General features: G+C 35.9%; 1 protein-coding gene across 2 annotated transcripts in view; it reads right to left on the reverse strand.

The window, feature by feature from the left end:
* The window catches only part of PXDNL (peroxidasin like), a 481,521-nt gene that overhangs the window by 236,271 nt on the left and 228,401 nt on the right, over positions 1–16,849 (reverse strand). For both annotated transcript variants that reach the window (XR_003517612.2, XM_027581093.2), the window contains exon 3: positions 3,016–3,087. Coding sequence is in view for 1 of the 2 variants with exons in the window: in XM_027581093.2 (XP_027436894.1) it covers positions 3,016–3,087 (72 nt within the window). In the remaining variant the exon portion in view is untranslated. The remainder of the gene's footprint in view (positions 1–3,015; positions 3,088–16,849) is intronic.

The raw sequence follows: 16,849 nt of genomic DNA on the forward strand, positions 1-16,849 counted from the left end.
AATAAATAAATAAGATCTTTAGAAGAAGGAAGAAGAAGAAGAAGAAGAAGAAGAAGAAGAAGAAGAAGAAGAAGAAGAAGAAGAAGAAGAAGAAGAAGAAGAAGAAGAAGAAGAAGAAGAAGAAGAAGAAGAAGAAGAAGAAGAAGAAGAAGAAAGAAAGAAAGAAAGGAGTCCCTTTCCAGCTCTGCAACCCCACTGCAGACTCGTGTCCAGGCTGTCATCATGAAGTTCAGGAGACCTTGGCATAGCTTACTACCATTGAGTTTCTGCCTCAAGCAAACCTGTCCATTCATGCAGAGTGGCCTTTCCCAAACCACAGAGCTGATCATATCCTTCCCCTATAAATTCTCCCTGACACAACACCTGTGCAAAGGCCTTTCCGGTCTGACCCCTTTGCTCCCAGTTACAGCTCACTCCATCCTTCCTACTGCACTCACTGCTCCAACCAACACATGCCATCTCAAACTCAGAATTGTCTCTATGAATGTTTTTGCATATTATTTTCCTCAACTTGTGTTTAATTTTTCTGGCCAAAGTGGAGCAAGACAACAAAACTATAGTATGTTTTATAGCTGATATCATGACAGAAACAATGTCAACGTTGACAGTTCTTAGCTTGGTCAATGATTGGTCAATGATTCAATAATTCCTAAATACCCCCTTATTTGAAGTCTAAATTGCCCATCATACTGGGAGACAGAATTGGTCTTCCTTCTGTTCTGATACCACCCCGCCTTATACGTGCCCATATTATAAAACCTATTGTCCTATAAGCATGTGTGTCTTAATCCTCCAAACACATATATAGGCATTACTCATGCCTCTTCATCTTCATATACTACCGTCTTCCCCACTGCCTATCCCAACATCACCACAGACCACCTAAATAATGAATACCACCATATTTCAGAGTATTTGTGAATCTTATCCCCAAAGAGTTTATGTCTGCTCCAAGCATTTTCTCTGGATCAGCTCACAGAATGATAGTGGATGGCCAGCTCAATCTTAAAGTATTATTGACACAAAGTGGCAGAGTTAGACCATCTTCAGTTGCCTCAAACCCTGACATTTTCTTCTAAACCTTACAATTCCATTTTCTTCTCATCCAGACAGGTGCTGTCTGAAATGAATAGGTCTTGTAGCCTATAACCTTCTTTTTTCTATGAACTTCTCTGATTTGAGAGGTAATCCTTACTTGTCAATGTTATTGAAAATATGGAAAGATTTACTTCAGTGGCCACATGAATGTGTTCACAACCTATTGCATAATGAAACATTTACAAATTATCCTTCCCCTTTCCTAAATACACATCTTACAGAAGATTTGTATCTTTCACTTAATGAGTAGTGTGTGAACTGGCTAAAGAAAATGCTTCTTACACATAGCAGATAGTGCACTTGTGCATGTAATTGATCCAAGCCACAGCAATGTTGAATGTTCATTTTATCCAAAATTAATTTCTTGTTAATAACTGTCATTTTACTAGATTCTTTCACTGAATATTGCAGTAGTAATGAGGTTTTTTCTAAGCCATTATTTACAAAGTTATAAAGTTTTTGTTTTGTGTTTTTTATTAATTTGCTTATTTTACTGTAAGGGTGATACTCTTTATATGCCAATGAGCAAAGAAACATAGAACCACAGGACTGAGGTGCTATGCAGGGCGGGTAGAGCTCCTTCACTTATGAGAAGCTGATTTCTCACATCACCAGTCGAGAAAGCTTGAAGCACTTAGTAATGTTTCTCACATGGAGATTAAAACTGACATGCACCTGCTGAGCATGTTAGGTTGGTAGGTTGGTCATCAACAATTAGGATAGCAAATAGAATGGGACAATTCCAAGAAGGAACCAGCAATTTAGGACCAAGTGATGAAAAAAAAAAAAAAAGCTGTAGAAGGTCTTGCCTGGTAGGCTGGGGTATCTCAGTTGAACACAAAAGGCTGTAAGGCTCCAGAGCTGAGGTGTAATATGAATTCCAGTGCTTCAGAAAGATGCTGTGATCATTGTAGAAATGAAATGGGAGCCAAAGGGCTAGGATAGCATCTTCTCTTTAAAAGAATAACCAACTTTTTACACAAAATACTTAATGAAGTACAAATGGGCATATTTGTGTAAAAATGTTAGTAACCTCTTGAAGGTTCTTCAAAAGGAAAGTTGCAGCATTCACGCTGTGCTTAGACAAATGTCCTAGTTTCTTCCTTCAGCCTCCACATAAGTGCATCAGTCATGACCTCCCAACTTACTTACCAACATGGACTAGTTTCTAAGTCAAAACAGGGACTCATTTAAAATACCTTTATTCTCAGGGCCCCTGGGTGGCTCAGTCAGTTAAGCATCTGCCTCTAGCTCTGGTCATGATCCCAGGGTCCAGGGATCGAGCCCCACATCGGGCTCCCTGCTCGGGGAGGAGCCTGCATTTCCCTCACCACCACCACCCCCCACTCTGCTTGCTCACTCTCTGTGCTCTCTTTCTCTCTCTCTCTCAAATAAATAAAATCTTTAGAATAACTTTATACTCATTTACTTGTTATAAATAAAAGAGCACCTCAATTGTCAATGATCATAATTGTGAGCTAATTTTTCCAAAATTTGGTTCTTATCTAGGTTCATTAAAGTTCCTAGTTGCAATGTGTTCACTGGCTTCAGAAGGTCTTGGACGGCTGAGTTGTTGATATAAGAAGCTTCTCTTGGATCTATGCAATTTTTGTAATTATTGATTAAGTAGATTTGAATGTGAAAGTTGAACAAACTGTTTTGTTTTACTTTTCTCCAATTTAGAATTTTTGTGGCAGAGATGAAGGGATAAAAATGTGCATAAATATTCAAATGTGCTCAGATGAATGATCTGTTGAAAGCAACAATTGACTTCACTTAGAAATGTTCAAATGTGTTTTGTGTAAAGGTTGACAGTAGTTTTCAAGAAGATGAAGAATTACTTTAGTTAAAACAAACAAAAATGCAAAAATAATCTATCAACACCATAAGCTATTGTTGTTCTTTCTTGCAACTTACAGATAAAGCAAATTTTCAAGTCCTTCGAAAGCATTTCTGGAAATGTGTCTGATTTGGTTGTTGTTCAGGAGACTGGAAAAACAGAAACAAACACAAATTCCAGAATGAGAAACAGATTCTGCAAATATTACAATAATTCTACTAGAAATAGTGATTACAGAGTTGAAAAACATTTACAGATATGTTCACTAAATTTACAAATTTAAAATTTTCTATTCAACAAGGCTATATTAAAATGTTAGTTTGTCACAAAAGACTTCAAAAATAATTTATATTTATTAAATTACCCTAAAATACCCCTTAAAGAGGACTATAAACCCTAGGATAAAATTCCTGTTTTCCTGAAGCCTACCATTTAAAAGGAAAATTATCAACATAGTCACAGTGACAAAGGAATATATTTCTAAATAAACAGATGGAGAGTTATATACACTCAGGCTTAAGCATTTTCCTTGGAAAAATAAATATCACTGCTCTTGGCAAACAGTGGACTCTCATTGTGTATTTGTTGAACTGTCAAACTGAGAGTCAATTACACCATAGGAAGTGAGGCTCTTATTATAGTACTCTCAAATGGTCCAAAACTGACTTCTAAAAATTCCAGGGAGAAAAATAACAGGTGGCAAAAATAAATTGGATTTGAACAGTAAAACAAGTTACAGAAAAATCACCTCTCAACAACTTTGAACATTTTAGAAAAAGCACTCTGGCAAATAAAATTATAGATTTTTTTCCCTAGTAAATACACTTTCAATTTCTTTCAAATTTAAGTTATTATGGCATGTCTAAATGTACAGGGAATGTCTACTAATTGAACTGGCACACATTTTTCTGAATATCCTATACCATTTAAAAACTCCAAAGCTTCTAAAATCCACTGCCAGAGTAAAATGCTAGAGGATTCACTTTTAGTATATTATAAAATATTTGTTTTGTGCCTTTTTTTTTTTGTATGACTTATTAGGGAAACAGAAGTGTTTCGGCCAGTGGAGCAGGTGATTATTTTACTCATTATACACACAGAGACAGCCCAAAGACCCCAAATTCAACTGCCTCTAACCTATTCAGACATGCCTCACCTCTAAATGTTCAGTCACACAATTAATTCCCCAAATAGCATTTGAAGGCACTACCCAACACCCCACTTATGGTACCAAAGCCACTCCTTGCCATTTATGCCTAGTGTTCTGGCCATCAGGGAGGCAGAACAATCAATCTACTGTATGCATTAGAGCTGAGGCCAAACAGAGATAATGTCCATTTTTATGGATAATTCTTAGCTTCAATGATCCCATCAACTTTAGTCTACCATGTGTTCAAGAAATTGTTTAAGCTGACTAAAAGCAACACACTTAGTTAATATCTAGTTAATACCAGTCACAAATATTGTCCTGAGAAAATTTGTTAGTTACTCTCTTTGTACATTCTTAATCAAATATTCAAAATCCAATACAACACTTGCTTTAGATCCCCAAACTACCACTATACATCTATTGTTACTTGAAGAATGACTATTCTACCCCACATTTTATTAAATACATGCACCACCACATGTAAAAAAGTATATGTATGTATGCACACATGCATATATACATATATTTATATGCATATGTGTGCACATAGATATAATGCACATGTGTACACATAGATGTGTATTTGAATGTGTATACATGTACATGTGTGTATGCATACATGTGTATATACATATACTACATGCGTGTGTGATTTGTGCATCTTCTCTGTGATATGTTTGTATGTGTGTTACATGATATGTATATACAGTCTCAATCTCATCTGAACCATAGAATATAGGAAACTGTTTGACTATTTTCTTAATTGTCTGAAGGATGGTGCCTAGGAAAGGAGCTGATCCATTTAACACAAAGGGATGCCTTTGGTCATTAGTGTTCATTCTCTTTCAATACAAGAACTGAAAAAGGAAAAGATACTATTCATCATAATTCATCTTTCTTTGGTATATAAAATGTGCTCAATTCCTATGTTTCTGCATATTCTTACATAGTTATCTAAATTTTGGTGAAAATAAAAAACATTAGACTTCTAAAATTGCACTGAAATTGTTTGCATTTCTTGAACATTGTAATTCAATATGAATGTTAATAATCTAACGTATGAGATCAAGCAATTTAACTCATAGGTTTTCTTGGAAATGTTTTTATTGTTGACAAGAAACAAACCCATTACAGTGGTTCACAGTTGAATGTGTTTTCCAATCACAAGTACATATACCTTGTTAAGGTTTATTCAAAACATTATGTTTTCCATCAAAATTTCTTTGTTATAATTTTAATGGATGGAATATTTTCCTAACAAGGTTTAGGTTAAGTGATTATAAAGACTGTCATATATATTATTTTTTGTTTTATTTTTCATAAAGGAGATGTATTCAAAATTTATGAGTGATTCTACTGACATTCAGGGCATAAAGCAATATCTAACATCCTTTCACAAAAAATCAATGCAAGCTTGAGGAAATGTGTGGTTATATTCTATATCCTAATATTGCGATGATGCCAAGGAGGGGAAAAAAAGAAGAAAACAAAGCTCCCTTGAAAAATGTTATACTTTTATTGTGGAAAGAAAATAACTCCTGAAAACAGGAGATCTGCGATCCTGATGATCAAAACCTTGGGGAAGAAAAACCAGCAATAGATCAACGGGCTTGTGTTAATTGCATCTTTCATTGCTGAAACAGTATCTTACACACAGGATGCACACACATACTTGTACATTTGATATACATACAAATGTGTACTGTGTGGGTGGAAATATTTTGTTAAAAAGCAATTGGCGGCCATTAGGAAAGATAAAAGCTTTTTGCCTGGTTATGTATTCATCAAAGTGGAAAGAAGCAAAATAGAGCTTTCTCCTGTGTCAAAATTTCCATTCAAGACAATGCCAAGAGTTACTCTGAAAGTGAATTATTATATCTACATTTAAATGCAAATAAGATAGTTTGGGGTGTTTTGTAAGTGGTAATAATGTTAATCTGCTCCTGCTTTATAATTATGTTTATTTTTCATTTGGACACTCTCCAGAAATGTGGTTCTGCTACCCTTAACATGGCAGGATTGTGTACTTCATTTCCATGCTTACTAAAGTAAATAGTCTAGGGGCGCCTGGGTGGCTCAGTCGTTAAGCATCTGCCTTCAGCTCAGATCATGGTCCCAGGGTCCTGGGATCGAGCCCCACATCGGGCTCTCTGCTCAGCAGGAAGCCTGCTTCTCCCTCTCCCACTCCCCCTGCTTGTGTTCCCTCTCTCGCTGTGTCTCTGTCAAATAAATGAAATCATTAAAAATAATAATAATAATAAAAATAAAGTAAGTAGTCTAAAACTTTCAATAACCATAAACTGTGATTCCTGAGTTACCTGTATAGTTACCAAGTAAGAGATTCTTGGCCAAAGTCAGTAATGACTATTTTTTGAAAATTTGCCACCACTAATACCACTAAAAATATTTACATAGTAATGTAAATTATTAAGCACCACATAAATCATTTGCAGTTCAAAACAGTGGAAAACAAACAAACAAAAATAAATAAATAAATAAATAAGGCAAGGTGTGGGAGAGGAATGGAAGAAAAAATCAGGCAGATTTAAAGAACACAGTTCTTCATTTGCATGTATCAACTCTTCATGCATATTTCTCAAAGGAAAAAGCAGATTTACATGTGAAATCTCTCTGTGAGTGACAAATTCTTTCACAGATCCAATAGATAAACTGCCCTCTCTATCTTTTGAAATTTTAAGACCTCAAAATTTAAATGTTCTGAAGTAAAAGAAAGATACAGCTATTTGAAAATTTATAGTGATGGTCATTTGTTTCTTTTTCTGTAAATTAACTAAATAGGGACACCTGGGTGGCTCAGTCGGTTAAGAGTTTGCCTTCGGCTCAGGTAAAAAAAAAAAAATTAACTAAATAAATTCTTTCTTTGTATTTCCACTTGGTTCTTTGTCTTTATTAATTTGTTAAGAACTTTTGTATGTAAAAAAATAAATTTTTGCTTGTAACATGTTAGAAATAGTATTTCAAAGTATAGTTTGTACTTTTAGCTCTCTTTATTATTTGTATCACACAGATGTTTTAAATCTTTATCTAATGAAATTTGTTAGTCATTTCTTTCATAGCTTTGAGATTTTGTATCCTGCTTAGGCTTGTCTGAATCTAAAATTACATTAAAAGCTTATTTTTCCTTAAGCTATTGTGGTTTTACTTTAATGCTTAAATATTTGACTTATCTGGAATTAATTTTTTATTTTTTCCAAATTACTTATGTACTGTCATTATTGGCTGACATAGTCATATTTCCTCTATGATTTGCAATGTATAGTCATATACATATCTCTGACATGCACTGGGTCTATTTCTAGACAAATTACAATGGAAATATTTCAAATATTCTTGTTTTCTGTTTTATTTTCTGTATAAGGTAGTTTCTATCTCTCTTCTTTTTTACTATTTTAGTGGTTATTTCCACAGCCACAACCCCAGCCCTCCACCCCACCCCCCACCCCCATGTATTTTAGGACAATTCTTCAAATTCAATGTGCTCACTTCAGCAGCATGCATACAAATTAAAAAAAAAAAATCCTTTGGATACTTTAATTAACATTTAAATTTTACCACTGTGACTTTATCTAAGAATGTGATTTGTCTTTCCACTTATCTAAACTGTCTATCTAAAAGAAGTATTCTCCTTTCAGTTGAATGTGGGGTTTTCATTATACAATCTTATGTTGACCATGATACTTTTGTCTTCTTTCCATAATGATAATTCATCTCTCTCTGACCTAATGTCATGGAAACTCTTTAAGATGTACTTTATATAATGGTGACAATGTTTTAGTCTTTTACCCTAAAGAATTATGATCGTTTTAGACTAGAAGTTTTAGAAGGGAGAAAAAAAAGAATGCACCAGTCAAGTGTAAACAAAGAAACAGGACAAAATACTGCCATTGTGCTCATACTTTGTCTTACCACAAAAAATTGTTATTACAAGCAGTAACTAAAAATATGACATTTTTAGATCTATACCAAATCCAAAGAAGGGTGCATTTTTAGTAATATAGCAGGCATATTAGAACTGGTTTAAGAAACCTCTCCCCATATTATAGTAAAATGAGTATATTATCCAATCTGTAAAATCCATTATTAAATTTAAAAATTTGCCTATACATTAGATTTCTAAAAAGTTTTAGGTCTTAGTGTTATCTTAAGACACATTAACTGCAAGCTTTTTTACCGTTCTAAATCTAAATAAACTATACATTCATACATACAAGAGCTCTTATGTCATCTTCCAACACACAGAGCCAATGTCTATTCCTCTGAACTCAAAAAATACAAGGAACATATCATCTTCATGTGACTTCTATTTTAGTAGAACTATAATGCTACATAAATGATCTGTGTTAATTATAGAAAAAATAGACAATATGGACATGCACAAAGAAAGTTAAAAAAAAAGAAAAAAAGAAAAAAGACACTACTTAGAAGTAACTACTTTGGTAAATATCTCCCAAATTTTAGATAGAAGGATTCGATGTTTGTAAATTGCCCACAGTCAGATAGCTAGTATTTTTGTACTTTCTAATATTCTTGTATTATACCATATTAAATACAAATATTCTTTCTAGGTTATGATTATGAAATATATGATGACATACAATAAGTCAAAGACATTTCTCTCACCATTTGTGCACATATAGTTAACAAAATTAAATCTATTTTGGAGGAGTCAAGCTATGAAATTTGAAATTAGCCAAACTGATAGGATAATTTTATAGATTTGCTGAAATGTAAAATAGGTCAGACTAAATACTATTTTCCAATTTTCCTGACCTTTCATCTACGTTTAGCCATTTGACTGTTTCTTGCTAATCGGTTATGATCACACTTTATGTAACATAATTTTTTTGTTAAAAAATATAAAGGAAGGATCTAAGTTCAATACTGTGAAATGCACACATATAGTCATTATTTAAACTAATATATATGCATATATATATCATGTTAAAAAGATAATCCCAAGGCCATGTATACAGGATAATATCAATTTGCTAAGTACATTTTAAAATTGAATATCAGAAATAAGATTCTTAAATGATGAGTTTAATAATAAATAATATTAATTTTTTAATGTTGAATAAAAGAAAAATTAAGGTTAGATGCTCTTCAAAAAAAAAGATGCCAGATGCTATATTATCGTGAATTGTAGCAGGATTGACTTCAGGAAACAAGGAAAATCACCTCTTGTTAAATTATTCACACCTGTGATGGGGAGCTGATGTCATCTTGTAGTATAGAGCATCACAGAATGTTAGACATAAAGAGACTTTAAAAGTTATTTCACTTTGAATGTCTTTATTTGTTTTGACTCTGACTCAATAGTGAAACTGATGAAACGTGAATCTGTTTCTTATCATAGCATATTTTCAATGAAGTGAACACGTGCCTTTCAGAGAGTGATGGCTAGCAAAGTAATCACTCATATTCCACTAGGGATGCTAAATAGATGAAGCTTCATCCTCATGGTTCTTGCATAGATCAATGACAAAACAAAACATAATAAACCTTCAGGTATATGCACTTATCACAATTAGAAATAATACTCTAAGGTATTTAAAGTTATCCACAACTTCCCAAAAACCTTTCTTAACTAAAATGTGCCTTATACAACAGAAGGAACTTGCCTTCCCTCCTCATAAAATTTACTAAAATTTATGTATTGGGATATTTTCTTTCTGATAAACTAACATGCTTATACATATTGTGGAATACCATCTGATTGGCCCATATTTTTAATTAGGCACTCTAGAGAGAAATATTTTATTGAATGTCAAGCTCCAGCATGCCAACACCTGTTCTGTATAGCGGTAGACCTGGAAAATGAAAGGGATACAGCTAAAACTTTCTTACATCCTCAGATGACTGTTCCTATACAGTCCAAGGCATCCCGCTGCCAAAGACTGCAGGTCATCTTTGAGAGTTAATTTCCTCTAATAGCAGTAATTAATATGATCTCATTTTCTTTTTTTTAAAGATTTTATTTATTTAGTTGATATATATATAGAGAGAGAGCACAAGCAAGGGGAACAGCAGGCAGAGTGAGAGGGAGAAGCAGACTTCCCGCTAAGCAGGAAGTCTGATTCAGAGCTCCATCCCAGGACCCTGGAATCATGACCTGAGCGAAGGCAGATGCTTAACTGACTGAGCCACCCAGGAGCCCCATTATGATCTCAATTTCTTTGTCAACCTCAGGAGGCTGCAATACCTAATGATCATAACAAAGGTGACACAAAGCCCCCTTATTTTAGGCTTTTGTGTTGCTCATTATCATCATGACTCTCAACCAATTTTCTATCCCTACAATGAATAATCAATGGCAGATTATTAGAATTAATGGGAAACCACCCTACTATTAGGAAGAATGCCTCCTCTATCCACCAATACTGCTCAGCACAATAAAAAAGCAGATGGATGCTTTGTTTGTCAAAGTTACTATGTCATCTGGCTCATCTTCTCAGGACAACCATTTTCATTGACCTTTGGGTTTCCTTTTTTTTTAAGATTTTATTTATTTATTCGACAGAGAGAGACACAGCAAAAGAGGGAACAGAAGCAGGGGGAGTGGGAGAGGGAGAAGCAGGCTCCCCCCCCCGAGCAGGGAGCCCAATGCAGGGCTCGATCCCAGGACCCCGGGACCATGACCATGAGCCAAAGGCAGACGCCCAACGACTGAGCCACCCAGGTGCCCCTGGGTTTCCTTTTTAATCATAATGCCATGAAGAATTAATAAGGCAAAGAAAAAGAGAAAATGCATTTAATTTAGTAAGGCAAAGGAAAGGCTCCTCTCATTTCCTGCTTTGAACCTTATTTTCAGTGACTTTTGAATATGGAAATACTCAAATTGATGAGATGCTCTCTCAGGTCACTTAACCCAGACCCCAGCCCTTTCCCAATTCTACCAAGATTAACTTGAAAATTCTCAAGATTCCATTCTGTTAGCTATGTCTTCTTATAAAGCCATTTCTAAGGCTTTTATGGCTCTCTAATGATGAATGACAGCCTTGAAAGAGAGACTCTAGGGCACTACAAAAAGCACTATTTAATAAAAAGGTAATGTGTTCTAATCCTCAATAAACCTTTTTGATTATTTAATATCTTGGAGTTTGAGTTTGTCTATCTGTAATTTTTTTTAAATAAATCATACTAACATTAATCTGGCGACCCCAGAGTTAAATTGGGATTAAAATAAGATAATATATATGAAAATAGAAACTAGAGGGAAGTAGGGTTGGTTATTTATAAAGAATGAGGATTACCGTAGGGACAGGGTGGTAAAGGATTACCTGGAAATAAGGGTTTCTCCCTGGGAAGATACCTCAGGAAGTCCAATGGAATATAGTGTTCCCTAGAACAGGATCCTCAACCTTAGCTATGTTGACATTTGAAGCCAGATAATTCTGTGATGGGAGATAATTCTGTCCAGATAATTCTGTCCTCTGAATTGTAAGATAGTTAGTAGTACCCTTGGGCTCTATCCTTTAGTTGCTGGAGCTCCAGTTGTGTCAAATATCCCCTATGGAGAGAAACCATGCCAGATGGGAACCACTGTCCTAGATTCTGAGGCCTCAAGAAGTATCCCAGCCATAGTCTCCAGTTTCCAGTCTCAATTTTAAGCTATAAGGGAGTAATAGCTAATACAAATGATATACAGCAGTCACAAAATTTATTTTGGTGTTTGGCAGTCTACCATCTCACTTCCTACAGGTTAAATGTCAAGGCTGATCAAAGTTTGAGAAAGGAGAGAACAGTAGGCAGAATCCACAGGTGGGAAGCAGGTAACTAAGGTGAATCAAGGGAATACATATAAACATAATATCAATATGGTGATAGAGGTGAAGAGAATTGGTAAGAAATAGAAAACAAAAGTAAGACAAATCACAAACAAACCAACTGAGGTGTAAGGATGAATCTAAGAGCAAGAATAACATAGGCAAAAATGAGAAAAACCAGGAATTATGAAAGGGAAATGAAGTACTTACAATGGCTTAGAATGACATACTGGACTAGATGGACTTAGTAGATATATTCAGAACATTTCATCCTAAAGCACAGAATACACATTCTTTTCGAGTGCACATGGAACATTCTCCAAAATAGATCACATATTGGGTGGCAAATCAGGCCTCAACAAGTACAAAAAGAATGAGATCATACCATGCACCTTTTCTGGCCACAACACTGTGAAATTTGAAGTCAAGAACAAGAAAAAATGTGGAAAGGTCACAAATATATGGAGGTTAAACAATATGCCACTAAAGAATGAATGGGGGTAGGAGGAGGAGCAAGATGGGAGAGGAGTAGAAGACCTAAATTTCGTCTGCTCCCAGGAATTCAGCTAGATAGGGATCAAACCATTCTGAACACCTACGAACTCAACAGGATATTGAAGAAAAGAATAGCAGCAACTCTCTGAACAGAAAAGCGACTACTTTCTGGAAGGTAGGACGTGCAGAGAAGTGAATCCAAGGGGATATTTAGGTAGATAGACCATGGAGGGAGGGAACCTCCCTCAGCCAGCTACCAACAAGTGATAGAGCAGCGGAGCACAAAATTGGAACTTTTAGAAGTCTGGTCTGCTGAGGAACATCACTCCAGTGGCTAAGCGAGGGGTGGAACCTTTGCTGGGACAGTGTGGTTGCAGGACCCTTGGGGTTACAGAAAGATTGTCGGGGGACCTGAGTGTGGCAGAGCTCACAAGTATTGGAGAGGGGAAGCCAGCTGCAGAGACAGAGCCGAGGAGTGGGCTCTCAGCTCCGGGTGCCATAAACCGTGATCTGCGGCACAGTTGGGCCACTACTCTTCCAGCAGGGACCCAACAAGTGGCAAACCAGGGAGACTCTCCTTCCTCCCCCAGGAGGAGAGGCACGGGAGTGCACTGCAGGAATCTGCTGGGTTTGGAGAATCCAAACAGGGTCATGTGCCAGAGATAGAAACACTTGGTCATAGGCCAGGTGAGCACAGAGTGAGGCCAGAGACTGGGGAGACAGGAGTGACTGATTGCTTTTCTCTCAGGGCTCACTGAGGAGTGGGGTCCCCAGCTCTCAGCTCCTCTGGGACCAGAGATTCAGAGGCTGCCATTTTCACTCTTGTCCTCCAAAGCTGTATGGAAAACTTTCAGGTAACAAAAACTACAGAGAGCAAACCCAAGCAGATTAGTCAGCCCGGCCCCTGGCTAGGGCAGTGCAATTCCACCTGGGGCAAAGACATTTGAGAATCACTGCAAGAAATCCCTCCCCCAGAAGATGAGCAAGAAAATCCTGCCAAGACCAAGTTTACCGATCAATGAAAATTGCAAAATTCCAGCATTGGGGGAATCCAGCACATAGAATTCATAGCTTTTTTCCCATGACTCTTTAGTCTTTCAAAGTTAATTTTTTTAATTCTCTTTTTTTTTCTTTTTCTATTTTTAGTTGAATTTTTCTTCTTTCCTTTTCCAACCAACATCTTATCAATTCCTTTTTAAAATCGTTTTTAATTTTCATTTTTACAGTCATAGTCTATCCCTTCATTGTATTTAACCTTATTTTGTGTGTGTGTGTGTGTGTGTGTGTGTGTGTGTGTGTGTGTGTATGAGTTTGTCTTTCTTTAAAATTTTGGGATACAGTTTCTCCTGAACAGACCACTATATACCCTAAATCTAGTGTATGACGTTGTCTTAGTCTCCCACCTGATCACATTCTCTCTCTTTTTTTAAATTTTTTTTATTCTTTTTTCACCAACTCCTTATCTTATCAATTCCTTGTTAAAAAAAATTTTTAGGGGCGCCTGGGTGGCTCAGTCATTAAGCATCTGCCTTCGGCTCAGGCCATGGTCCCAGGGTCCTGGAATCTACCCCCACATCAGGCTCCCTGCTCCATGGGAAGCCTGCTTCTCCCTCTCCCACTCCCCCTGCTTGTGTTCCCTCTCTCGCTGTGCCTCTCTCTGTCAAATAAATAAAATCTTAAATATAAATAAAAAATAAAACTTTTTAAAATTTTCATCTTTACAGTCATATTTCACCTCTTCATTGTATTTACCCTTATTTATGTATATATATAAGTTTTTCATTCTTTAAAATTTTAGGAGGCAATTTCTTCTAACATACCAAAATACGCCCAAAATCTAGTGTGTGGCTCTGTTCTGTTCACCAGACTGATCATATTCTTTTTTCTTTCTTTCTTTTCCCCCTGGTTTTGGGTCTCTTCTGATTTGTTTAGTGTATATTTTTCTGGGGTCATTGTTACTCTCTTAGCATTTTGTTCTCTCATTCATCTATTCTCCTCTGGACAAAATGACAAGACGGAAAAACTCACTTCAAAAAAAAGAACAAGAGGCAGTACCGATTGCCATGGACCTAATCAATACAGACATTAGTAAGATGTCAGAATTAGAGTTCAGAATAATGATTATAAAGATGGTAGCTGGGCTTGAAAGAAGAATAGAAGATACTAGAGAATCCCTTTCTGGAGAAATAAAAGAACTAAAATCTAACCAAGTTGAAACACAATAAAAAATGGAGACCCTAACTGCTAAGATAAATGAGACAGAAGAGAGAATTAGTGATATAGAAGACCAAATGATGGAGAATAAAGAAGCTGAGAAAAAGAGAGATAAACAGCTACTGGACAACGAGGAGAGAATTCCAGAGATAAGTGAAACCATAAGATGAAACAACATTAGAATAATTGGGATCCCAGAAGAAGAAGAAAGAGAGAGAGAGGCAGAAGTATATTGGAGCAAATTATAGCAGAGAACTTCCCTAATTTGGAGACGGAAGCAGGTATCAAAATCCAAGAGGCAGAGAGAACCCCCTCAAAATCAATAAAAATAAATCAACACCCCAACATCTAATAGTAAAACTTATGAGTCTCAGAGACAAAGAGAAAAACCTGAAAGCAGCTCAGGCAAGAGGTGTGTAACCTATAATGGTAGAAACATTAGAGCTGTCCACAGAGACCTGGCAGGCCAGAGAGGACTGGCATGATATATTCAGAGCACTAAACGAGAAAAATATGCAGCCAAAAATATTATATCCAGGTAGGCTGTCATTGGAAATAGAAGGAGACATAAAAAAACTTCCAGGACAAACAAAAACTAAAAGAATTTGTGAACACCAGCACTACAAGAAATATTGACAGGGGTCCTCTAAGTAAAGAAAGAGTCTAAAAGTAACAGAGACCAGAAAGGAACAGAGATAATATACAGTAACAGTCACCTTACAGGCAATACCATGGCACTAAATTCCATCTGTCATAATTACCCTGAATGTAAATGGGCTAAATGCCCCAATTAAAAGACACAGGGTATCAGACTGTATTAAAAAAACAAGACCCATAGATATGCTGTCTACAAAAGACTAATTTTAGACCCAAAGACACACCCAGATTGAAAGTGAGGGGGTGGAAAACCATGTACCACACTAATGGACATCAAAAGAAAGCTGGGGTGGCAATCCTTATATCAGACAAATTAGATTTTAAACCAAAGACTATAATAAGAGATGAGGAAGGACACTGTATCATACTTAAAGGGTCAATACAACAAGAAGATCTAACAATTGTAAATATCTATGCCCCTAACATGGGAGCAGTCAGTTATATAAGCCAATTAATAATAAAATCAATGAAATACATTAAAAATAATAAAATAATAGCAGGGGACTTTAACACCCCCTTCACTGAAATGAACAGATCATCTAAGCAAAAGATCAATAAGGAAATGAAGTCTTTAAATGACACACAAGACCAGATGGACTTCACAGATATATTCAGAACATTCCACCCCAAAGCAACAGAATATACATTCTTCTTTAGTGCCCATGGAACATTCTCCAGAATAGATCACATACTGGGTAAAAAAATCAGGTCTCAACTGGTACCAAAAGATTGGAATCATTACCTGCATATTTTCAGACCATAATAATTTGAAACTAGAACTAAATCACAAGAGGAAAGTTGGAAAGAACTCAAATACACGGAGGCTAAAAAGCATCCTACTAAAGAATGAATGGGTCAACCAGAAAATTAAAGAAGAATTTTTAAAAATTCAAGGAAACAAATGAAAATGACAATACAACTGTTCCAAATCTTTGGGATGCAGCAAAGGCAGTCCTAAGAGGAAAGTATATAGCAATATAAGCCTTTCTCAAGAAACAAGAAAGGTCTCAAATACACAACCTAACCCTACACCTAAAAGAGATGGAGAAAGAACAGCAAATAAAGCCTAAACCCAGGAGGAGAAGAGAAATAAAAAAAGATCAGAGCAGAAATCAATGAAATAAAAACCAAAAGAACAGTTGAAGAGATCAGCCAAACTAGGAGCTGATTCTTTGAAAGAATTAACAAGATTGATAAACCCCTGGCCAGACAAAAAGAAAAGAGAAAGAACCCAAATAAATAAAATCATGAATGAAAGGGGAGAGATCACATCAACACAAAAGAAATACAAACAATTATAAGAACATATTATGAGCAACTCTATGCCAACAAATTAGATAATCTGGAAGAAATGGATGCATTCCTAGAGATGTATCAACTACCAAAACTGAACCAGGAAGAAATAGAAAACCTGAATACACCAATAACTACTAAGGAAATTGAAGCAGTCATCAAAAATCTCCCAACAAACAAAAGCCCAGGGCCAGATGGTTTCCCAGGGGAATTCTACCAAATATTTAAAGAAGAATTAATACCTATTCTTCTGAAACTGTTCCAAAAAATAGAAATGGAAGGAAAATTTCCACCTCATTACCTTGATCCCAAAAC

The sequence above is a fragment of the Zalophus californianus genome, chromosome 4, assembly GCF_009762305.2.
Source record: "Zalophus californianus isolate mZalCal1 chromosome 4, mZalCal1.pri.v2, whole genome shotgun sequence".
NCBI classification, from domain to species: Eukaryota; Metazoa; Chordata; class Mammalia; order Carnivora; family Otariidae; genus Zalophus; species Zalophus californianus.